This window comes from Acomys russatus, chromosome 8, assembly GCF_903995435.1.
Source record: "Acomys russatus chromosome 8, mAcoRus1.1, whole genome shotgun sequence".
Lineage (NCBI taxonomy): Eukaryota > Metazoa > Chordata > Mammalia > Rodentia > Muridae > Acomys > Acomys russatus.
In genome coordinates this window covers 20,245,991-20,272,132 of record NC_067144.1, presented here as the reverse complement: position 1 = coordinate 20,272,132, position 26,142 = coordinate 20,245,991, and the positions used below count along the sequence as shown (strand labels likewise).

General features: G+C 42.4%; 1 protein-coding gene across 1 annotated transcript in view; it reads right to left on the bottom strand.

The window, feature by feature from the left end:
• The window catches only part of Kpna1 (karyopherin subunit alpha 1), a 48,939-nt gene extending 29,499 nt beyond the window's left edge, over positions 1 to 19,440 (bottom strand). The window contains exons 1-3 of the mRNA XM_051149875.1: positions 19,266 to 19,440; positions 6,869 to 7,002; positions 2,508 to 2,615 (exon numbers count right to left, since the gene is read on the bottom strand). Coding sequence (XP_051005832.1) covers positions 2,508 to 2,615; positions 6,869 to 6,997 — 237 coding nt within the window. The 5' untranslated portion in view covers positions 6,998 to 7,002; positions 19,266 to 19,440. The remainder of the gene's footprint in view (positions 1 to 2,507; positions 2,616 to 6,868; positions 7,003 to 19,265) is intronic.
• Between the last annotated feature and the right edge of the window lie 6,702 nt (positions 19,441 to 26,142).

Below are 26,142 nucleotides of genomic sequence, written 5' to 3'. Positions count from 1 at the left end.
AGAGTCCTCTATCCCTATTTGCCGCACCCCACCCCCTCCCCCAGGTCTTTTTCTAAGAAACCCTGACTACTAATACATCTAGAACACTACATTCCTAGGGCCTGATGAGGTGGCTAAGCAGTTAAAAGTAAATACTGCTCTTGCAGAAGACCAAAGTTCTGTTCCTAGAACTCGGACTGGGTCACTCCTAAGTGCCTGTGATTCCCACTCCAGGGGATCTAATACTCACTTCCAGCCTTCTCAGGCACTGTACATACAAGTGTGCACTGACATAGAGAAACAGTTATACAAATATTTAAAAATAAATACACGTTTTACAAACAACATTACTACATTCACTCATCATCCCCTTTAGTGACTGGAAAGACAAGAGTGTCTGTTTGTTGGTGTAGTTCTGGCTGTCCTGGAACTCAACTCTGTAGACCAGGCTGGCCTCAAACTCAAGAGATCTGCCTGGCTCTGCCTCACAAGCACTGGGATATGCATCACCACTGCCCTCTAAATTTCTATGCTAGTAAATTACAAGAACTTGAACCCTTAATTATTGTCTCCTAAGTCTAGGCCTTATCTGCTTTAAGATTAATTTATCAGAATACAGAACTCAAACTCCATTTTTACCATGGAAACCACAGTTCTAAAACAACAATTTAAAAATAAATAAATAAATAAAAGAGTACATTTCCAGTGAACTGAGCTGCCAGCCCTAAGACATGAAAGAAACATAAATGCACCATTCCTAAATGAAAAGCCCAATTTGAACAGTCTGCACAATATGTAATTCCAACCATGACATCCTAGGATGCAATCAGTGGTTTTGGAGGAATGACAAATAGAGGTGTTTTAGGGCAGTGAAACACAGTGTGGCACTATCATGACAGATCCATGCCTTTCCACATTAGTGAAAACTCATGAAATGTACACCAATAGAGGAACCAAAGATAAATGTCAGGCTCTAGGTAAGAAGGTATGTCAACACAAGCTCACTAACTAAGTGCCACTCTGTGATGAGGGTAATAAAGGGAGAAGCTGTGCATGTGGGGGACAGAGGAGTACAAGGAAATCTGTTTTGTTTTTTAACTGGTTTTTTGTGAATCTAAATGTTCTAGAAACATCATTCTATTAAAAATTCCAGAAGGAATTATACGCTGCCAACTCTAAAAGGAACCTTATTATGCATAACTGGAGAACAGGAAATAACATAAAAGACTATACAGCCTTCTCACCACCATTTGTATAGGAGAAGAGAGAAGCCATTTGTTCTTTCACATATAGAAGTTCTCAAAGAGAATAACAAGTGGTTACCGGGGAAGAAAATATTTGGTGACTGAGGAGGCAGACACTTTAAAAAAAAATAAAAATAAAAGCCATACACAGGGCTGGGATATGGCTCAGTAATAATGCTGTTAGTCTGGAAAAGGCCCTGAGTTAAATCTCCAGCACCACAAAAGACGAATGTATGTAATGTTATTGGAATATATTAACTGTTCAAAATAGAAGGCTGAGGAGACCTCGGTTTGTTGTTCTTGCAGAGTATGTTGGTCCAGCTCTCAACACTGACATGGCGGCTAACAACCACCTATAAATCTAGATCCAAGTAATACAGCACCTTCTTCTGGCCTCCAGGGGCACCAGGCACGAACACACATACATGCAGGCAAAACACTCATACACATAAATAAAAATACATACACCTTTAAAATACATATACTAACTGCTTATTATAGTGGAATTTAATGAGACATTTTTATAATGTATAGCATACTTTATATGATATAATTAAAATTAATTAATTATACACAGGAAATCTTGGCAGATCTGATCCATTTCAGTATAATTTCTGTGTGGGTTTTTTTTTCCCCCCGGTTTTTCAAGACAAGGTTTCTCTGTGTTAGCCTTGGCTGTCCTGGAGTCATTTTGTAGACCAGGCTGGGCTCAAAATCACAGCGATCCGCCTGCCTCTGCCTCTCGAGTGCTGGGGTTAAAGGTGTGTGCTACACCCAGCCCTAATTTCTGTATTTTTATGTAACTCAAACAAAAATTACAACAAAATTATCTAATACTTCTGATATAAAATCAAAATTTCCAAATCATACATTACACAACTTTGGAGAGGGTCCATAGGCTTTGGGGCACATGGCAGTCAGAGGACAAGAGGGAGGCAGCGCATCCTCCCCCAGGGGAGTCACAGAGACCGAGCTCAGGCTTGGTGAAAAAGACCTTTACCCACTTCACTGTACACAGTTATAAAGTACAATGAGTGGTTTCAGCACATATATTTTTTAATAGGCTGTTTGTTTGTTTGTTTGGTTGGTTGGTTGGTTGGTTTTTTCTTTTTTCTTTTGAAACAGGATCTGTAAAGCCAATGAAGGCCTTAAACTAACCTCCTGTCTCAGATTCCCTAGTACTGAGATTATACATAAACATCACTATGCCCAACTAACTTAGCCTGTCAATTAAACTTAAGAAAAAGAAAAAAATCAAAAAATTCCTTTTATTTTCATACTTACTGGTGCCATCTCCATGTTATTTATCTGGGCCTCGTGAAAGCCGCCATCTGACATAACTTCTTCTTCTGTTTCCTCTTCTGCTGTGGCAACATTTCTTCTCTTGAATAACTGGAAAGCAAAAGGATTTACAATTTTAACACGAGGGAATTCAACATCTTTTTAACTCTTAAGCTTTGTGCTGCCTTTAGTGTTTTCTGGTGAAAAACACTTCAGACTTCTTTCCCTACAAGTCTTACAATTGAATCGATTAACTACCACAACATGTATGCCAATACTTAAGGGCACAAAACTGACACTGTGTGACACAAATGTGGCGGTGGTGGTGGTGATGATGACAACCACGGTAACAACCCATAAGGATAAAAACAGGACTTTGGACATATTGAGGTCACTTCCCTCAACATTTGGTAAGAAGCAGGCAACAAGATAGTCTTAACTATTCTTCAGGAAAAAATGACAAATATGCTATTAGAATGATTCAACACTTCATCTTAACAACCTTCAAAGATAGAATATTAGCTTTGCCAATCTCTAGGAGCCAATGCCAACAAAGGATGACTGTATGGACAGTATCTTTTAAAGCACTCATTAATTTTCTGAGGCAGTACTATATGTTGTTTTTCTACATCTTCAAAATCCAGTACTAAGTGTGTATCACACACATCACAATTTGACCTAGCCACATATTAACTGTAACAAGTGGCCACCATACTGGACAAACAGCTCAAAAGTTTAGAAATTCAGGAGATCAAAGCAGCATGAGACACAAGTAGAACCTGAAGCTCTATAGAACACAATTTGAACATTACTGGTTCAGATGATGTCAAAGGTCCCTTCCAGTAAGTAAATAAAATACACAAAGACGCTATAGTAGCATTTGGAAACCAGTATAAAAGAAAACAATTTCAATATTCTAGGAGAATCTCCATGCTTGTGGGGCTGAGGCAGAAAGACAGATACGAGTTCTAGGACAGCTGGTCTACACAGTGAAAACCAGACCAGTAGGGCTAGCTACTAAACCACTGATTTTAGCAAAAGCAGAAAGTTAATGCTTCTAGAACAGCAGCTCTCAATTTGTGTGTGAATGCCACACTTTTGGGGTACAAATGACCCTTTCACAGGGGCCACCTAAGACCACTGGAAAATACAGATATTTAATTAAGATTCATAATTATAGTTATGAAGTAGCAATCAAAATAATTTTATGGCTTGAGTCACAACATGAGAAACCATATTAAAGGGTCACAGCATTATAGAGACTGAGAGCCTCTGATCTAGAAAAACATGAGATTAAGGAGAGATGACCATTATTAAGGAAAAGGTAAGAAATCCCCAGTAAAGAAGTCTCATTATAATAGCTACACAGGAGCCAGGTGTGGTGGCGCAAGCCTTTAATCCCTGCACTCGGGAGGCAGAGGCAGGTGGATCGCTGTGAGTTCGAGGCCAGCCTGGTCTACAAAGTGAGTCCAGGATGGCCAAGGCTACACAGAGAAACCCTGTCTCGAAAAAACCAAAAAAAAAAAAATAATAATAATAATAATAGCTACACAGCAAGTCCACAGGACAAGCACTATTAACTGATTCAAGAGAATAAAACATGTACTTGGGAAAGGCCTCTTCCACAGGCACCAGGCATGCACACAGCACACAGACATACATGCAGACAAAATACCCATACACATAACATATAAATAAATAAATCTTTAAAAAAAGAACTCCAGAAAAAAAAAAAAGTACATAACAAAAAATATAGCTACTCAATTCAATGATGAATAATGCACACAAAAATACTACTAGAAATGAATGGAAAGGGTACCATAAAAACTTTACCTACCACAACGGAACATCAGTAAACACTTTAAATGCACCACTATACCGAGCTTACTTAGAAATCTAACACTCACATTACCTAGGACTGAAACCTGGAAAACTGCTGGTTTATTTTCAAACTATTTGGCTTTCCGTACTATGTGTGCCAGTCACTCACAGCAAAGTAGTATTGTGAAAAGAAAACCCAACTGCCCAGACAATCATGATCTGTAAGACTACCTCATGGCACAACAGGTTACCTGGACTCATCAGCCAAGCCAACTGATGGGAACACTGACAGTCCAGTTTCTATCAACCTGCTACTCCAGAAGATAATTCTTGGGGTTTTTGTTTGTTTGTTTGTTTTTGTTTTTTTTTTAAAGGCCGGCATAGTAGCACAAGCCTTTAATTCCAGCACGCAGAGGCAGAGGCAGGTGGCCAGGCAGAGGCCAGCCTGGGCTGTTACACAGAGAAACCCTGTCTGGGGGGGGGGGGGGGTCAAACCAGCCTTCATTCTTTATCACTGGTTTCTTATGAACTTTATGGCAATGCCTTATGTCCTAGTCATACATACCATGTCAGCAAAAATGTACAATTCAGTAAACACAAAATAGGTTCTTTCTCTACAGGAAAAATTTTAGTTTCAACTGTCTGAAAAAGAGACTAATTTATACACTCTGCCTAAATAGCAAATATTAATTTCTACTCTACTGAAAGGGTGGCACTAAGAGAAGCAGCTAACACTCTGTACTTGGCAGTGTTAACTGCTTGCTACACTTCACCCAGACCTAGCTGCTTAGTTAGCACAAGCCAGTGACTTTTCCAGATAGATGACAAAGCAGCTGTGGGAAGCTCAGCGGTACCAACTGCATTCCTGTTTTCCTGATCTTCACTCTCTCACAAACCAGGCACAACGTACTAGTTAGCTTTACCAGTTCAGCTATGCAAAACAGAATTTATCAAGTGATAAAGTTTAAGTTTGTTTTGAGGGGGAGGGGAAGACAGGCTGGCCTGGAACTTGCTCTATAGACCAAGCTGGCCACAAACTTAAAACTCTACCCCCACCTCCCGAGTACTGAGACTAAAGATGTACCGCCATACCCAGTTCAAAGTTAAGATTTTAAACAGAGCAGTATTCCAGAAGATTAAAGCCCTAGCACAGTTTCAGATCTTTACACAGTAAACACGTTAAACTTCCACTACAACTACAAAGGCTTTTACTCAAGTGTGGTCATATTTGTCAATTTATATACTATGGGTGTTGAGCTTCTTTCTTGCTTTCAGGCAGATAAATAAGAAAAAAATTATGGAAATTTTATAAAGGAACTGAAATATGAATAAGCTATCACAAGAAATAAAGAATCAATAAACTGAACACCTTTTTGGCACTGTGACACAAGCTTGCCGAGAAGGGGGAAAAAAGTCTTTACTCACTAAACCATCTGCGACCCCAAGTTTTGTTTGTTTTTGAGGAAGTCTGTAACCTAGGCTGTCCCCTCCAACTAGCAACAGTGTTCCTGTCTCACTTTCCCGAGCACTTCAAACTACAGCTGTGAGCCACCACATCCAGCTTTGTCCTGGCATGTTTAAAGGGAGTCCCCTATCTTCCTGAACATTTTCATATTTAAATAATTAAAGGAGCCCGTAAGATGGCCCAATGACACTCATTACCACCCCAGTACCGACATGGTAGACAGAGAATCAACTCCCAGAAGTTGTCCTCTGACTTCCACATGTATCCTTGACTCCAATATGCCAACTCCTACCCTGCCACACAAACATGCACACACACCAAATAAAAGTAAGCTAAATCATCATCATAATCATGAAACAGCAACAACAACATTGTCTAAAATGTCCTTTTGAATAAAACACACTGAGAAAAGAAAAGATGTAGTCCCTAAAAGTTTACTTTAAAATATTAGGCATTAGAATTGTAAAAATAAAGATGAAAGCCAGAGCACACTGATGGGAATCACTGAAGTTAAAGTATGGGTTTATGAGGTTCATTGTCCTTTGTTTATCTTCACTTCTAAAATTAAAAATGTATAGCCAGGCGGTGGTGGCACACGCCTTTAACCAGGGCAGGGGCTGGGGCAGATGGATCGCTGTGAGTTCAAGGCCAGCCTGGTCTACAAAGCGAGTCCAGGACAGCCAGGGCTACACAGAGAAGAAACCTTGTTCCAGTGGGGGGGGGGGGAGATGGGCAGGGGGGAATAATGAGACCTGGGAGGTGGTGATGCACTTTTAATCCCAGCACTCAGGTATATCTCTGAATTTGAGGCTAGCCTAGTCTACAGAGTAAGTTCCAGGACAGCCAGGGTTACACAGAAAAACACTGTCTCAAAAAGCCACACACAAAAAAAAATTTATAACAAGAAGCAATGCTTTGTCACCTGGGGATTCAGTAACACATATAAAACAGAAGTACACTGTATTTTAAGAAAAATAAAATTAACACAGAGAGACCCTGTCTTGAAAAACAAAACAAAGAAAAATAAAATTAAAATGAGAGGTGAATGACATCCGAGCATGGAACATCAAAGACTTGCCTGTTCTTCTCTTTTTTGCTTTCGTAACTGCAGTCCTTCTTCCTCCCTCCTTCTGCGCATCTCATCAGGATTCAGAGATTTGTTCTTGTAACTTTTCAGGCGAAAGTTCTCTTTTCCTGGAGTGGTCATGATTTCTAGAAGAATAGAGAAAACTTGAGTTTAAGAGTTTTATTATTCTCTGTGCTCAGCCTTCAAATACATACCCAGGCTCATCAAAAGGTTGTTTTTAATTTTTTATTTCATTTATTTATTGGGAGGAAGGATGCCAGCACCATATATGAAAGTTAGACTCAGTTCTCTCCTTCTACCACATTGGTCTAGAGCATGGAACTTGTGTTGCTAGGCATCTTACCCCCATGGTCTATCTCAGAGCCCTATTTTATTTTCAATAGCTTTATTAAAATACTCAATTCAACAGTTCTTACTTTATTAATGGTATGTACAACCATCACCAGAATAAATTTGAGTAGTATTATCACCTTAAAAAGGAACCTGATTCGTCTGGCAGTGGTTGCGCACCCCTTTAGTCCCAGCACTTGGGAGGCAGAGGCAGGCAGATCTCTGTGTGTTGGAGGCTAGTTCATTCTAACAGTACTGTAATGAATCTATAGATCAACTTAGAGTACTGCCACCACAGCAAGCTGAACACTCCAATTTTAAGATAGCTATTTAAATAGCTTTAATTTTTCTAACAATGCATTTCAATGTGTATGTATGTGCCTACATGTATGTATGTACATCATGTATGTGCCTGGTGCACCTCAGGAGACTAGAAGAGGGTGTCAGATACCCTTGGAACTAAAGTTACAAACAACTGTGGGCTACTATGTATGTGCTGGGAACCAAACCCAGGTCTTCTGCAAGAATAACAAGTGCTCTGCAATTGTAAGCCATCTCTCTAGTTTCCCATATAATGTTTATACACCATTCTGGGTATAAAGCTTACATTTCTTTTGCTAAGCATATTCCTAAGTATTTTTTATTTTTTACATCCTGATGAATAAAATTTTAATTTTATTTTAGGTTATTCATCACACATCTATAGAGATACAACTTATTGCTCTGGGGGTTTTGTTTGGTTGGGATATTTTGTTTGTTTGTTTGTTTGTTTGTTTTTGAAACAGTGCTTCATGTAATCCAAGTTGTCTTCAAGCTTTCCAAAGACTGGGAGATTCGGGGCATGCACTATCATACCCAATTTCAAATGATTCTTAAACATTAACCTAAAATGTTCTTCAATACTGCTGACCTATTAATGTCAACACTATTTCAATGGATATACAAGATCACTTCCTGTAGAGATCACTGTACTTACTAATCTTGATACCTTTATGTCTTAACTTTTCTGGTTAAAGCTGTCAATACAAAGCTGAACATAAACAGAGAATGAACATCCAAGGAAAGCAATCATTTATCATGAAGCATGACATTACCCTACAGGGTTATTTCGTTAAAAACATTTTTTTAACCTTATGTATATGTGTGTCTTGTTTGTGTGAGTGTGTTACGTGTACTTAGGTGCCCACAAAGACCAGAAAAGGGCATCAGAACCCCAAGAGCTGGAGTTACCATGGTTTTGAGTACTGCAAACTAAAGTGTTCTGAAAGAGCAGGAAAGGCTCGTAGCCTACCCATCTATTTTCCATGGGAGTGCTCTACCATACTGAGAAGCTCCTTTCTGTTCCTAGATGAGTGTCTCTACCACTGAAGGAATTTGGATTTTGTCGAGTGCTTTTTCTGTGTCTACGGAGATGTACTTTTTGTTTTTATTTTACTAATATATTACATCAACATGTTTTAGACTTTAAACCAATCCTGCATCTCTACGGGAAAAAAATCCCACCTGACTATAATATACAAGTCTTTCTATATACTGTTGCGCTCCATTTGTTAGTACTCTGTGCAAGAATGTGTTCAAGTTAAGATGTTGATCTGTACTTCTTATAAATACCTTGTCTGGCTTTGGTATCAGACTTTGGTATGAGCTTTATAAATGAGCTGGGTGTTAACACTTTGTAAAGAATTAGTACTGAGTCTTCAGATGTCACACAGAATTCAGGAGTGGAGCCAGCAGGCCAAAGCTTTTCTCCTTGGACAGCCTGTTCTATAGGTCCACACCTTATATGCCTATTCAGACATTCTTTATTTAGGAGCTTGACAGACAGACAGACAGACAAGGTAGGTAGGTAAATGTTTCATCTAAGCCTTTATTGTGATGCAACTGTTGATCATATTTTTATAATCCTTTTTATTATAAGGTAACAAGCTAGTAATGTCCCCAACTTCGCTTCAGTTTTATATACAGTAACCCTCCCCTTTCCTATGGTTTTGCTTTGCAAAGTTTCAAACACCTGTAATCAAACACAATCCAAACCCTGATTTCCAGAAATAAATACTTCATAAGTTTTATACTGCCCATCATTCTAAGTGTGGTTGAAATCGCACACCATCCCACACTGTGCTGTCAGAGAAGTAAATCATTACCTTGTCCGGTGTACTTATGCTATAAACCCACTCCCTACTTCCTGCTCATCTTGGTCATCAAACCAACTGTCATCATACTACAAAAGCTTGTATGTACAGTACAGTGACACCCATTGAAGGAAACAGAATGTCTCCCTCAAAAGAAAAGGGAGGAATACTGTGCTTGATTACTAAAAGTATAGTAATGAAGTATCCTCACTCTTACTGAGTTATTCAATTATCCTTTCGATTATGTCACACACACACACACACACACACACCACCCCTATTTACTATAGGTCCTAGTAAGACCTTGTGGGGAAGAGCGGGAAGAGTGCTAAAGAGATGACTCAGTGGTTAAGAGTGCATACAGCTCTTGTACAGGACCCAAGTTTGGTTCCCAGTACCCATGTCAGGTGGCTCACAACCACCTGTAACTCCAGCTTCAGGGTACCTGACACCTCCGGCCACCACTGAAGGCACCTGCTTTTGTGCAAAGACAGACAGACAGACTCAAGCCCCGCCTCAAAAGAGATCAGTCATGGTAGCATAAGCCTGTGTGAGCCCACAACTTAGGAGGATGGGGGCAAGAAGATCAAGATTTCAAGGTCACCCTCGACTACAAAGAAAGCTCAAGACCAAGACAAATCAGGGCTACATAAGAGAGCCAGTCTCAAAACAGAATTTTTCAAATTAAATTTCTAAAACCTAAATATATTTTCACAAAAATTGCTCTATTTTTTGCCTAAGAAAAAAGAAGTTGGCAGCTGTGCATGGTGACACATGCCTTTAATGCCAGACTCGGCAGGCAGATCATGGTGAGTTTGAGGCCAGCCTGGTCTGCAAAGGGAGTCCAGGACAGCTAGAGCTATCACACAGAGAAATTTTGTCTCAAAAAACCAAAAACAAAGAAAAAGAAAGGAAGGAAAGAAAAAAAAGAGAAATGGTATGTCGTCTTCATTAGAAACTATGATGTGACTTTAACATGACAACTAAAACTGTAAGTTTTACAGGGGCTGGAGAGATGGCTCAGGGGTTAAGAACACTGTCTGCTCTTCCAGAGGTCCTGAGTTCAATTCCCAGCAACCATATGGTGGCTCATAACTATCTACACTGAGATCTGATGCTCTCTTCTGGCATGAAGGTGTACATGCAGATAGAGCACTCAAACACATAAAATATTTTTTGAAAAATAAAGATATTTTAAAAAAACAAAGGATTACTACAAAATCATAAAAATGTGAGTTAATATATGCTGGGGTACACTATGTTAATTCTGTACAGGCAGAAAGCTATGGCCCATTATCAGCCTCATATTTTGTAAATATCTGTTCCTCCCTCGCCTACCTAAGGTGAGGAATTGTATCTGATTGGCTTTAATAAAGAGCTGACTACCGGCCAGCACTCGGGAGGCATAGGCAGGTGGATTGCGAGTCCAGGACAGTCAAGACTGCACAGAGAAACTCTGTCTCGAAAAACAAAAACAAACGAGCAAACAAACAAATGAAACAAAAACAAGAAACAAAAAGAGCTGACTACTAAGAGCTAACACGGAAGGAACAGAGTACCAGGGCTAAGAGAGGTAGAGAATTAGCCACGTGGGGTTGTGAGCAAGATAGCTGGGGTAAATTTAGAGTAGCTGAAAGTCTGCCCAGCTAAAACCTAAGCTGTTAAATATTAATAAGTCTCCATATCTTTAACCACTGGTGGGCCCAAGGAGTGCTGCTATACATAAAAACCATGGGATATAAAGAGACTTCTAAAGAGTATTAGGTTCTTAACGATACTGTGTTCTAAGTTTCTTCCAATCCTCTGCTTCCCCAAATGTTTTTTTTTTTTTCTGTTTTTTTTTTTTTGTTGGGTTTTTGTTTTTGTTTTGTTTTTAGAGACAGAGTTTCTCTGTGTAGCCTTTGCTTTCCTGGACTCACTTTGTAGGCTAGGCTAGCCTCGAACTCACAGCAATCCACCTGCCTCTGCCTCCCAAGTGCTGGGATTAAAGGTGTGCACCACCACGTCAGCCACCTCGCCACCCCCCCAGGTGTCCCCCAGATGGTTTTACTGTCCAAGTAGAGAACCATGAAGCTGAACACTGGCAAACGGAGAACAAACTAGGTGATTAATACTACCCACCAATCAGGGAGCTCCACACAAGATCCTGCTGATACCTCTGAAAATAGAGGCTAAAAACTAGGCTGGAAACTGAAAAGTCAATGAAATAGCCAAGAAAGAAACTAAACTACAACTGAAAAGTCAATGAAATAGCCAAGAAAAAAACTAAACTACAACTGAAAAGTCAATGAAATAGCCAAGAAAGAAACTAAACTACAAAGCCTGAAGCAGTGCTCCAGTGCAAGCTCAATCAGCAAGTCAGACCAACAAAGCTTCAAAGCTGGTTTTTGGCACCATACTCTCAAGTGAACAGATGGGACATCTCAATAGAGAAAACACAAGGATGGAAACACAGGAGTACTAAAGGAATAAAAGAAAATGTGTGCACATGCATGCACACACAAAGCTGGCTGAGTGGTTACGAGCACTTGCTGCTCCTACAGAGGACTCCAGAGTTTGGTTCCCAGCACCCATGTCAGAAAGCTCACAACTTGTAACTCCAGCTCCAGGAACCCCAACACCCTTTTCTAACCTCTGAGGGCATTCACACACAGTCATGCTTATTCACACATACACACAAATTTTTTTTTAATTTTTTTTAAATCTTTAAAATTTGAAAGAAAAGCAAGGACAAAAAAAAAAAAGCAAAGAAAAATATTAAGCCATCTAAGAGTTCTAATGTTCAAGGAAAAAAATTACAAAAAGACAAAATAAAAATGTTATTGAGAAAGTGATTACCAGCCAGTCTGTGTGGTACAGGGAGATTACCAAGTTCAAGGCCCACCTGATGCTACGTAGAAATCTAAGACCATCTTGGGCAACTTAACAAAACCCTGAATATAAGTAAGTAAATAAATAAAAACTGAAGATTTAGTAGTTGTCTAGCATTCAATGTACTTAGTCCAATCCCAAGTAGCAGACAATTAGAGGTTAAGGACAATACAGAACCAACTGAACAATTGAGAATACCCACTCATTGGAGCAGCAAGGACAATATTAACATAAAGATAGCAAGCCGGGCGTGGTGGCGCATGCCTTTAATCCCAGCACTTGGGAGGTAGAGGCAGGAGGATTGCTGTGAGTTTGAAGCCAGCTTGGTCTACAAAGTGAGTCCAGGACAGCCAAGGCTACACAGAGAAACCCTGTTTCAATTAAATATCCTGTATAATCTGCAGTGTCAAAATTGAGATGCAATCAATTTTAAAACTCCTTTTACCTTAGTAGTTGCTGGGCGTGGTGGTGCACGCCTTTAACCCCAGCACTCAGGAGGCAGAGGCAGGAGGATCGCTGTGAGTTCGAGGCCAGCCTGGTCTATAAAGTGAGTACAGGACAGCCAAGGATGCACAGAGAAACCCTGGGGGAGGAGGGGCGCTCTTGCAGAGGACACAAGTTCAGTTCCCAGAATCCAGGTAAGGCATTTGACAACTGACTCCAGCAATTACAGGAATACAAAGCCTCAGGCCAACACCACAACCTGCACTCATGTGCAAAGCCACAGAGAAAGACACACATAATTAAAAATAAAAAGTGAGACTGAGGATACCTGAGGCTTTTGGCATCCATACACACGTGCACACATGTGCATACACACCCACAAGCACCAGGCCCAAAGAACACTTTAAAGCGGTTTGAAATGTCAACAGCAACCCTGGAAGGAAGTATCAGAGATTCTACTTAACTTTGAATGAAAATAATTTTCAATCTTGAATTCCATACCCAGCAAAATTACTGCCAATGTTAAGGTATAGTAAAAACCTTTCTCCCCCTCATCCAAGATCAGAAAAGATCTTACTGCCATGTACCATGTGTCAGGAAGTTTGGTTTTTGTTTGTTTGTTTGTTTTAATTTTTGGTTTTTTCAAGACACGGTTTCTATGTGTAGCGTTGGCTGTCCTAAACTCACTCTGTAGACCAGCCTGGCCTATAGGCACAAAAATTCCCAACTGCCTCTGCCTCTCAGTGCTGGGATTAAAAGCCTGCGCCACCACCATTCGGCTATGTCAGTAAGCCATTAAGAGGACATACTCCAAAGAAAACACGGGGGAAAAGATAAGGATGACATGAAGAGACACCCCAAGACAAGAATAGGAACAAGCAGAAAGAAGAAAACCACCAACTCAGACTGTATGAAAAGAACAACAGAGCCAGGTTTTGTAGCACAAACTTCTAGTCCCAACACTTGGGAATGAGAGGCAGAAAATGAGTTCCAGGACAGCCTGGGCTTAATAGTGAGACCATCTAAAAAAAAAAAGCCAAAAACAGAGAATTAACAAAGAGGATAACAATTTCAAAAAAGAGCTCAAGAAATGAAGCCACTCTACTCCCAAAACATATTGACTCCTATATAAGCATCAAGTGGTTGACAGGAAGTTACCTCATAGTAGTCTATATGGTTCAGCTTGTTTACAGTTGTATTAACAGATACTATGCTAACTATATTGAGAAGGGAGGGGCAGTGTAAGTTTAGGTGGAGCTGATAATGTACACCAAAGAATATTTTACTCTACAGAAAATCAATACTAAAACCATTCTATCAAGAAATAAACCAGGCATGGTGATGCACAATCCTTGATCCCAGCACTCTGGGTAGCAAAGACAGGTGGATCCAGGTCTGTGAATTTGAGGCCAACCTGGTCTATAGAGCAAGTTCTAGGAAGCTGTGACTACACAGTGAGACCATTAAAGATTGATGATGATGGGGGGGGGGGTGGTAATTATGATGATATAGCAGCAGTGATGGGTTAGGGCTGTAGCATGCAAAAGACCTTCATTTAATCCCAAAAACGGGGAGGGGTGGGGGGAGCAATAAAACAAAGAAAGGTATTTATCAATATAAAACTAGGCGGCGCACACCTTTAATCCCAGCACTTGGGAGGCAGAGGCAGATGGATCACTGTGAGTTCGAGGCCAGCCTGGTCTACAAAGCTAGTCCAGGACAGCCAGGGCTAAACAAAGAGACCCTGTCTCAAAAAAACAAAAAACAAACAAAAAATAAGAAAATAAGTTCAGCCTCTAGTTTGTTCTGATACAAAGACTGAACTGAACTGCTGATAAAGCCAAGCTTTAATGACTGGTGTAACCATATTTACAAACAGCCTATGGCTCGAATCTCGGCCCTACCACTTACCGTGAAGTGGGGCAAGTTACCTAATCAGGCAATAAGACAACCTCCTCCTCAAAGTGGTTTTGCAAGAATAATTACTGAAAAACACCTGATGTAGGCAAGGTTGACCGGTAATGAATTTTACGGCTTTGAATCTTTCTTCCTTCAGCTAGAAGCCCCATTCTGACCCCAAGTTGTCTTGTTGGCCACAAAGCGCCAGAGGCACACGGACAGTTCAGCACATACCCTTGTTCATGCTGGGCAGCCATTCATGATGAGCAAGCAGCCTTACCTCGCATATGAAGGGCAGCATTACTCTTGTTATATGAGGAGGATTACCAACCACATTATCCACATTCTGGATTACTGCCAGGGCCCACGAATTACCCCAATTAGTCTACAACACTGGGACAGAATCTTTTTCCCCCACTATGGTCTGTTTTGCAGTGTTCAAAAAACAAACAGAAACTACAATTCGTCAGTTCTTAGTCCCACATTTTTTTTTAAAGATTTTTTTGTTTATTTTTTACATATATGACTGCTCTATCTGCATGTACACCTGCATGTGAGGCGAGGGCATCAGATTCCAGTTTAGATGGTTGTGAGCCACATGTGGTTTCTAGGAATCGAACTCAAGACCTCTGAAAGAGCAGACAGTGCTCTTAACCACTGAGCTATCTCTCCAGCCCCTTATTCCCATAGTTTCAAGACTACTCCACAATCCTTCTAATACAAGTCCTCTCTGTACTGCATCAAGGGAAGAGAGAAATCAGCTCAATTCAGCTAAGTGAACTGCCACAGCCATTAATTTTTCCATTATTACACCTCAATTCACAAGTCCCACAAAGTACAAAGATAACAAACAAAAAGGCTGGAGATATGGTTCAGTGGTTAAGAGCACTGGCAGCTCTTGCACAGGTCCTGAGTTCAATCCCCAGCAACCACATTGTGGCTCACAACCATCTATAATGAGAACTGGTGCTTCTTCTGGCCTGCAGGTGTTACATGCAGGCAAAACACAGTATACATAATAAATGAATCTTTAAAAAAAAAATAAACAAGAGTATTAAGGGATTATCCTTTACCAATAAGTCAGTCACGGAACCAATCAAATGTCTTAATTTGTTTTGGTTTGGTTCATGTGGGCCAGTAGGTCTCATACTAACTTTGTGCTGAGGATGACTTTGAGCTCCTAATATCCTATCTCCCTTCCAAATACTGGTGCTAACCCTAGAGATGAAAAGACACAACTCTACTCTCCATGCATGGGAAAATATAAAGTGATAAAGTAACTGAAACCAAGAGGTAACAAAATAGCTCAAGAAATGACTGTCTACACCAGGTGTGGTTGTGTATGCCTTTAAACCCCAGCACTTGGGAGGCGGTGGCAAGTGGATTTCTGTGAGCTAGAGGCCACACTGGTGTACAAAGAGTTCCAGGACAGCCAAGGCTATTACATAGAGAAACCCTATCTCAAAAAAACAAAAAAAGAAAAATAAATAAATGACTGACTGACTGGTATAAACAATCTATCCCATAGTTGAGACCAAAGATCATAACAAAAATCGAACCCATGGAGCCTCCTACCAGTCAAGATAGAAACAAGACTGCTTACAAAACATTAGTCTAATAAAGGCAATCATTTAAGAAAGGAAGGAAGGGAAGAAAAGGCCATGGCTGGAGGGATAGCTCAGTAGCTGAAAGCTTGCTGCTCTTCCAGAGGACCCAAATGTGGTTCCCAGGACCCATGCTGGGCAGCTGACAACTACCTGTAACTCCAGCTCCATGGGATCCAGTACAAGCCCCTCTGGCCTCCACAAGCAACCCAGCATACACTCACATGTACACAAAATAATGTCTTTTGAAGAAAAGGCTAAGGCTGGGTAGATTTCTCGGTGGGTAAGAGCTCTTGCTGGGAAAGGATGAGGATATTAGTTTCACTCTCCAGCACCCAATTAAAAAATAGGGGTATGGAAGCCCATGACTTTAAATCCAGCATTGGGCAGCAGAGATATGCAGATCCCCAGACAGGCAGCTTAGCTGACAAGCCAAGCTTCAGATTCAGTGAGCCCCTCTCTCAAGGCAGTAAGGCAAAGATCAATAAAGGGAGAAGCCCAAAGTCCTTTTCCAGCTTCCACAAGCACCCAGAAGCACAGGAACATGGACAGTCATGTGCTTGCAACCCACATGCATATATATAGATATAGACATCTATATAGATATAGATATCCCACACAAATAAAAAATAAAGTAAGCCTACCACTAGCAACAAAGCTGGGGGTTGTTTTCTGTTTTAGGTTTTTGTTGTTCCCTTTGGTTTGTGTCAATTCTAGATAAAAGTCAAGGTGTGAGCTGGGATAGGTAGTGCACATCTTTAATCACAGCACTCAGGAGGCAGAGGCTGGCAGATCTCTGAGTTTGAGGCCAGAGAGACACTGTGTGTGGGGGGGGGGGGTGTCAAGATGCATAACATTCCATGAAGACCACCAAAAAGCACATAATGCAAGGACTAGGGACATAATCCAGTGGCAGAGCACTAACCTAGTATTGTGTAAGCCCAGGAAATGGAGCCCTAGCACCACAAAAATAAAACAAAAGCAGGATAGTAGTCTGGCATAGTGGGGCACACCTTTAATGCCAACACTTGAGTTCAAAGACTCCCAAGACTACCAGAAAGACCCTGCCTCAAAGAAAGAGAAAAGCATAGTGCCAAGTATCTAATCTCAAGTAATATCTTTAACCTCTTCACTTGGCTTCTCGGGTTTGATTTTTGTCGGCTTTTGGTAGGGCTAAGGGTTTAACCTCAGGCCTCTGGCAGGCTCCACTCCTGCCCTATTCCAGGTCTTGCTTTCTTGTTTTTGACAGGCTCAAGTTCCAGGCTGGCCTCAAACTCAGGGTCTTCCTGCCTCTGTCTCTCAGGTACTAGGACTGTAAGCACAAGCTACCAGCACCTACTCTGCATTTCATCAGTGATTTGTTTCCCTGGAACTGTAAAGCTTCAAGAATTATACTGTCTTCTCCCAGTGCTGTTTGGACTAGAGAGATGGCCCAGCAGTTAAGAGCACTTGATGCTCTGGCAGAGGACTCAGGTTTGGTTCCCTACCCCTAGAGAGCGGCTCAAACCATTTTCAACTCCAGTTTCAGAAGACCCAACACCTTCTTCTGGCCTCTGCAAGCACCAGGCACCATCAGGACACGCTTGCATACATGCAGGCAAAACAGTCAAACATTTAAAATAAGTAGTAAAATATTTGTAAGAAACAAGCTATTCTTAAAACCAAGATTGTGTTCTTCCATGCTTTCATTCATAGTAGGAAAAATTAATATATGCTTCAAAGTTACTATAAATTTGTTTTTCTTTTTTATTAGTTTTTTGAGACAGTGTTTCTCTGCATAGCCTTGGCTATCCTGGAGTCACTTTGTAGACCAGGCTAGCCTCCTGCACCTCAGAGCCCCCTGCTTCTGCCTCCCTGAGGAAGGAGATCAACTGTGAGAGCACACGACTTTTAACTCCAGTATTCCAGGAGTCAGAGGCAGGTGGATCTGAGTTCAATAGCATCCTGGTCTATGTATGAATTCCAGGGCTATGTAATGAGACCCGTCTCAAAATAAGCAAACAAATGTATGTACACACACACGAGCAAAGCAGGCATGTTGTTGTACCTGTAACCCCATAACTAAATAGCGAGGACTGTCTCAAAAACAAAGACAAAGATAAGGCAACCTAAAGGCAACATCTTAAAGATTGAAATTTTGAGCCGGGCTGTATGAAGCACATGTGAAATCCTGCCACCCCAGATGCTAGGGCAGGACAACAAACTCAAAGCCAGCCTACCAAACAAAACCCAGTCTCAAAAAAATTAAAAAATAAATAAATTTTAAAAAGAAAATAAAAGTAGGAGGTGGGTCATGAGGGAACTTTTTAAAAGGAGAGGGAGTGTGTCAGATATAACTGTTTGACATTTCAAAAGCATATCTCAATTCTGGATTCTGACAGTTTACTAAACCGAAGTTCAAGCCGTAAAATCAATTTATTTGAAACTTTTCATTGCAAAGTGGATCGGAAGCAGTTGCATTCAACACTCACATTCTATTTGCCAACATCCCTGACTCCAATCACCCTCCAGTTTTCTGCTCCCACTGCGAGCCTCAGCTAACGCTTGGCGGTTTCCCTCGCATCACCGCTCACACAGCCGACCAAGTTGTCATTGCTATAATTACCACACCCCCGTCAGCAGCTCCGGGCCCGCGTAGTTATGACATCTGTAAACTGCAGCCTCCCGTCTCCACCCCCACCTCCCTCCAAACACCGGCCCCGGGTGTAACCTGCCAACTCCCGGAATGGCCCCGCACGCCTCGGCCTCGGCCACCGCACTCCGCGCCGCCCGCCCCCGCCCTCCGGCTAGAGTGGCGCGCAGACTCCGCGCCGCCGCCCGGCGCCCCGCAGTCCCCGACGCCGCTTCCACCGCCGCCCCACCCCGACCGGCGTTCCTCACGGCGAGCAGCACCGGCCTTCCCCACCCCCACCGCGCTCCGCCGCCCGCGCGGCCGTTAGGATCGCCGGGCCCGTGACGCACGGGAGCGACGCGAGGGTCTGGTCCCTCTGGCCGCCGCCCGCGTCCGCCCTCGCCCCGGGGAGGGGAGGCCTCCCTTGGGTCCGCGGAGGGAACCCAGAGCCGCCCGCCGAGGAGGAGGGGCCGCGGGGACCCCGCACGCACACTCACCGGCTCCAGGCGACCGGTCCAGGTGCCACTGCGAAGGCGAATCGCTCGCTCCTTGTCCGCCCGCTGCGCCCCTTCCGCGCACAACCTTGACCAGCCGGCGCGCGCTACGGCGGCGCTCACCAGGCCTCGCTGTCCGCTGCCGCGCACCGAGCCGCGAGACCCAGCTCAGCCGGCGTGCGCAGTGCGCCTGCGTGCGGGGGCCGGCCTGTGCGCCTGCGTGCGCCTCTCCGCCGCCCGCCGCAGGGGCTGCCGGGAAGCGGAGTCTCGGAGTGTGGACACGCTGGGCTAGCACGGGCCAGGGAAAAAGTAGTGCCCAGGGCGTGGGTCTCTGAAGACGAGGTTTGAAGTCAGTAAAAGCAAAGACGTGTAGAAGTTACGTTAACAAACTTGTCCTTACTAAGCTCCTCCAAGACCTACCGATCCCCTTCGCATCTCTATAGCTAGCCTCTCACATGGTAGGTACCTCACACTGAGCATGCTTATTGGATGGATGGTGGCATGGTTGGAGGCTGAGGGAGTATTACAAAATACGCCAGTGTCTCACGTTCAAAGAATTCACGTGCAATTCATTTGCAGGAACCTTCTGGGTATTTTCTGCAGTTCTCTTCCATTTAACCTGGCAATTTATTTTTCTTTTCTTTCTTTTTTTTGTTTGTTTGTTTCGTTTAGTTTTTCGACACAAGGTTCCTCTGTGTAGTCCTGGCAGTCCTGGAACTCTCTGTAGATCAGGCTGGCCTCGAACTCAAAGATTTGGCTGCCTCCTCCTTGAGTGCTGGGATTAAAGGCGTGCACAACTACTGCCGGTCGTGGTAATTTATTAGATCATAAAACATTAAGAAATGTCTACAACGTGAGTCCAGGACAGCCAAGGCTACACAGTGAAACCTTGTCTCGAAAAACCAAAAAGAAAAAGAAAAATTAATTTTTGAGCCTGGCTTGATAACACAAAACTCTATTCCCAGCACTAGGGAGGCTGAAGCAGAAAAATGGTGAATTCTAGACCTACATGACTAGGAAGACTTCGTCTCAATATTAATAAAACATCTTAGGACAGCCAAGGAGAAGTTTACAGGAAAATCTCACGATTTAACAAGTCAGTTTAAAAGGAATGCTGAAGAGCAAGAGACAGTAAATCCTACTTTATTTGGGGTTCTTTAAATGCTTATACCTCCCTTCCAACCCACCTACCCTAGAGAGGAAAGAAAAGAGCTTAAAGGGAACAGGAGAAGTAGACCTTTTGGGACTCAGTTCCTGGAAGTGATTCCCCTGACATAGTCGGCAGGATTTCAGCAGACCAGCAATTCAACCAAAGTTGCTGCTGGAACCTGGAGCAGCAGCCAGAACCTGGAGCCTCAAAGCATCTGGAAGTGGAGGGATGAATAGCCAAACAATACCAAGACCCAAAAAGGCCTGCCTCCTGTTTTGGGCTCATGTATATATCTCCTCTCTCAGAATCTGTACTAGGAAGTGTTTCAACTGGCAAAAACCAAGTCCATGCACAAGGTGGATAAACATCACCTGTTGTCTCACAAGTCTGTTCCCCATCCCACACTTGGGATCAAAACAAAAACATGTTTACATCCACTACACTCCAGCTCCCTTGTTATTACTTTTATTAGCCTCCCTCTTCCCCCCTCCCCTCTTGGGCTTTCTTCCACAAAGTGAAAACCCAACTAACTACATATTAAGGCTTTTTTTTTTTTTTTTTTTTTTTTTTGAGACATGGTTTCTCTGTGTAGCCTTGGCTATCCTGGAAACACTCTGTAGACCAGGCTGGCCACATGAACTCAAGAGATCTACCTGCCTCTGCCTCCCAAGTGATGGGATTAAAGGCCTGTGCCACCAGTGCCAGATTGTGTGTGTGTGTGTGTGTGTGTGTGTGTGTGTGTGTATGTGTGTTTTGTTTTTGTTTTTGATACTACTTTTAAAACAAACAAAAACTTGCAGGTTCAGAGTGATAAAATCACTCAGTCAGTAAAGTACGTTCACCAGAGCCTGAGAACATGAGTTCAATTCCTAGCATCCAAGCAAAACACCAAGGACATTGATATTGGGCTTTTAATCCCAGCTCCAGAAAGGCAGAGACTGGTGGACCCCTGGGGCTTGCTAGCCACCCAGCCTGACTTAATAGCCAGCATACCCCAGGACCCAGTGAGGAACGTTGTCTCAAAAAACAACAATGCCAGGCAGTGATGGCCTCCCAGCACATGAGAGGCAGAGGCAGGTGGATCTCTGTGAGTTCGAGGCCAGCCTGATCTACAAAGTGAGTCCAGGACAGCCAAGGCTACACAGAGAGGTCCTGTGTCTCAAAAAACAAAAACAAAAACAACAGTAAAAACAAACATAAAAATAGATTTACTTGGAATTATATAATCTAGCATATTTCGTTTATGTGACATACATCCTGTTAGTACTAGCAAAACAGCAACAGGCCTGGTTAAAAATGGCAAGTAGTTCTGACAAAGGTCTAATATCCAAAGTATATAAAGAACTCAAGAAATTAAACACCACCAAACCAAATAACCCAATTGAGAAATGGGGCTCAGCACTAAACAGAGAATTCTCAACAGAGGAATATAGAATGGTTGAGAAACACTTAAAGAAATGCTCAACCTCCTTAGTCATCAGGGAAATGCAAATCAAAACAACTCTGAGATTCCATCTTACACCCATCAGAATGGCTAAGATCAAAAACTCAAGCGACACCACATGCTGGCGAGGATGTGGAGAGAGAGGAACACTCCTTCATTGCTGGTGGGAATGCAAACTAGTACAGCCACTTTGGAAATCTACCTAGCACTATATCAGAAAACTGCGAATAGGGCTTCCTCAAGACCCAGCTATTCCACTCCTTGGAATATACCCAGAAGATGCTCCAGCACACAACAGGGGCATATGCTCAACCATGTTCATAGCATCCTTATTCATAATAGCCAGAGCCTGGAAACAGCCTAAGTGTCCCTCAGTAGAAGAATGGATAAAGAAACTGTGGTACATTTACACTATGGAATACTACTCAGCTATTAAAAACAAGGAATTCCCAAAATTTGTGGACAAATGGGTTGAACTAGAAATGATCATAATGAGTGAGTTAACCCAGAAGCAGAAAGAGTCACATGGTATATACTCACTTATATCTGGACACTAGCCCAAGAAAGCCCATGAAAGTCTTCACTTACCAGGAAAGTGGGACAGAGGGGAGGACATCCTATTTGGTCTCTAGGTGAGAGAAGCATGAGAGAATAGGGAAATAGAAGGATCCAGAGGGTCCTAGAAACCTACAAGAAGAACATTATGATGGGCAGATCTGGGCCCAGGGGTCCTGCTCAAACTATGGCACCAGCCAAGGACAATACGTGCAGTAAACTTCGAACCCCTACACAGATCTAACCAATGGACAGGACATTCTCCACAACTGAGTGGAGAGTGGGGTCTGACTTTCACACGAACTCTGGTGCCCCATATTTGACCACGTCTCCTGGATGGAGAGGCCTAGTAGCACTCAGAGGAAGGATAGCAGGCTACCAAGAAGAGACTTGATACCCTATGAGCATATACAGGGGGAGGAAGCCCCCCTCAGTCACAGTCATAGGGGATGGGAGTAGGGGGAAAGCAGGAGGGAGGAATGGGAGGATACAAGGGATGAGATAACAATTGACATGTAATATGGATAAATTAATAAAATATACTTTTAAAAAATGGCAAGTAGTAAGTACAGGAAGGACCAATTACGTAATAGTTATAACCAAAATGTGGTAGTATTTTATAACACTTCTATCCCTTTGTATCAGCAATTTTACTTCTTTGCCTTTTAAACTTTGTAGGATATATTATTCTTTTCTTAAAGATTTATTTATCATTTATAGAGTCTGCATGCACTCCTGCACTTCAGAAAAGGGCACCAGATCTCACTATAGATGATGTGAGCCACTATGTGGGTGCTGGGAATTGAACTCAGGACCTCTGGAAGAGCAGACAGTGCTCTTAACCACTGAGCCATCTCTCCACCCCCTGTAATCCTTTTTTGTAGTTTTATTCAGTGGTGCAGTGGTGCTGGGGAATCAATCCCAGAGCTTCACACATGCTAGGCAAGCAAGTAAGCCCAGCCATTTTTATTTTTGGGTTTTTTGAGACAGGGTTTCTCTATGTATAGCTTTGCCTGTCCTGGATTCACTTTGTAGACCAGGCTGGCCTTGAACTCACAGAGATCCACCTGCCTCTGCCTCCCACATGCTAGGATTACAGGTATGCGCCACCACACCTGGTTCTCATTCTGTACTTTATAAAACGTATAAACATAAGAATATTAACAGAACAAAGGAACCGATTAAATACATATTATCTGCATTAAATAAAAATAATGATATATTTCTGTACTGACCAGGTTGAATATTTCTGTTCTGTTTCCTTTCCCATTAATACTGCCTGGAGCCTTCAGGTGAAGTCTTTTTTTTTTTTCTCCTAATAGTTCAACTGAATGCAGTCAAATATGAAATTAATTTTTGACTTGCAGCTCTGCTCTTTTGCCTGCATAGCAATGGTTCCTGTAGTCATTGCATTGTAATGGCATCAAGCTAAATTTTCTCTCAAACAGTACACAAGCATAGAGTACCGACGGTTTCATTTACTGGCACACTAGGTTTGATGCTTCACTTTTAGCTAGGTTTGACGGCTTGGGCCTGTAATCCCAGCATTTGAAAGGTGGAGCAGGAGGATCAGAAATTCAAGGTCATCTCAACTATATAAAAGTTCAAGGCTCGGCCAGCAGTAGTTGTGCACCTTTAATCCCAGCACTCAGAAAGCAGAGGGAGGTGGATCTCTGAATGCAAGGCCAGCCTGGTCTACAGAGTGAGTTCCAGCATAGCCAGGGCTACACAGAGAACCCCTGTCTCGAAAAACCACACAGACACACAAAAATAATGATGATAATAAATAAATATAAGTAAACAGGTTCAGGGCTAACCCCGGCTATACAAAACTCTGTCTGAAAATAAACACACAAAAGAATTTGTTTTCACTTCCGCAAAACGACTGTCTGCTTTGTGTGTACAGCCTGCCCATCAGTCCTTTACAGCTGTAAGTTAACCATGCATGCTCTCCGTGCTTCACATACCTAGCCGTTTGGAGGCATCCTGTAGGTTCAGTATTTTTGTATGTCACCATAAGTTAAAGATCTTTTCTAAGGCTAGGATATAGTCAGTGGTAGAATGCTTACCTAGCATGCCTACGGCCATAGGTTCAGTCCCTAGGACCACAAAATAGCAACAATAATAAACGCCTACCATATGTAAAGCCTCTTTCTGCAAAGAAAAATTGTTATTAAGCACAGCTGCGATCTGAACTTGCAAAATTGGAGTTAAATTTTAGGTTAAGTTTAAGTTTGAGGCCGGGCGGTGGTGGCGCATGCCTTTAATCCCAGCACTTGGGAGACAGAGGCAGGTGGATCATTGTAAGTTCGAGGCCAGCCTGGTCTACAAAGCGAGTCTAGGGCAGCCAAGGATACACAGAGAAATCCTGTCTTGAAAAACCAAAACAAACAAAAGTTTAAGTTTGGGTAAAGAAATTTGGGAAGCTCATTTCAATTTGCTTGCCTTTTTCTGAGGACTTTTTTCCCCCTAGTATTACATCTCAATGGTCCACTGTCTGGGGCCTGTGGACTTCTGACTTTGGGTTGATGGACCCAGCTATGGCAGACTCAGAATTGGACCTTCAGGCAAGGGATCAAGGCAGAGTATTCTATTCAAGGCAATAGTCTAAAGCAGAGACCTTTTTGCCCACATTTTAGGGCAGCACTATATGATGGAATAAGCAGGGGTTTGTTTGTTTGTTTGTTTGTTTGTTTGTTTTGGTTGGTTGGTTGGTTGGTTTTTCAAGACAGGGTTTCTCTGTGTAACAGCCCTGGCTATCCTGGACTCACTTTGTAGACCAGGCTGGCCTCAAACTCACAGAGGTCTGCCTGCCTCTGCCTCCCAAGTGCTGGGATTAAAGGTGTTTGCCACCATGCCCGGCCGTAAGCATGTCTCTTACAAAGAGAATACAACTTAAAGACCAGAAGGAAATGTTTTGTTTTGTTTCCATTTTGTGCATTGGTGTTTTGCCTGCATGTATGCCTATGTGAGAGTGTCAGATCTTGGAGTTACAGACAAAGCTGCCATGTTGGTGCTGGGATTTGAACCCCAGTCCTCTGGAAGAACAGTCCGTGCTCTTAACTGCTGAGCCATCTCTCCAGCCCCATAAGGAATGTTCTTATAAGGAGTTGAAGATTGAAGAGTGAGAGGTCAGAGGTTTAAAAGTACAGATAAACAGTGACTTGGAAGTAGGCAATACGTAGATGGTAAGATTAGCCTCTATTTCACAAAAGCACCTTAAAGTCAAGTTTGGGCCCAGTGTAGGTGGATTCAGCCTATTTCTTTTGGATTCAGTCCTTCTAAGAGCTATCCTAGTAGGCGCACCTCTGTAATCCCAGCGCTCGGGAGGCAGAGGCAGGTGATCGCTGTGAGTTTGAGGTCAGCCTGGTCTACAAAGTGAGTCCAGGACAATTACACAGAGAAACCCTGTCTCGAAAAATTAAAAACAAAAACAAAAACAAAAGCAAACAAAACAAAACAAAAAAACCACCTATCCTCTTAGCCTAAAAACACTCTTCCAGCTTTGCCCCCACCTTACCTTCTGGTCTGATCCTTTTGGAAACGTCTTCCAGTCCTTGATTAATTTGTCCTGCTCTCACTTAAATTTTTCCAAAAACTCTGTAATCCTCCTGTAACTATATCTAGTCATATTTGTCCATGTCTGCCTTTCTGATTGTTCAGGACAAAAGTTTTGAGGATATTTGTCTTGCTTAGCATCCAAAAATTGGCACTTGTAGTAACCAATACAT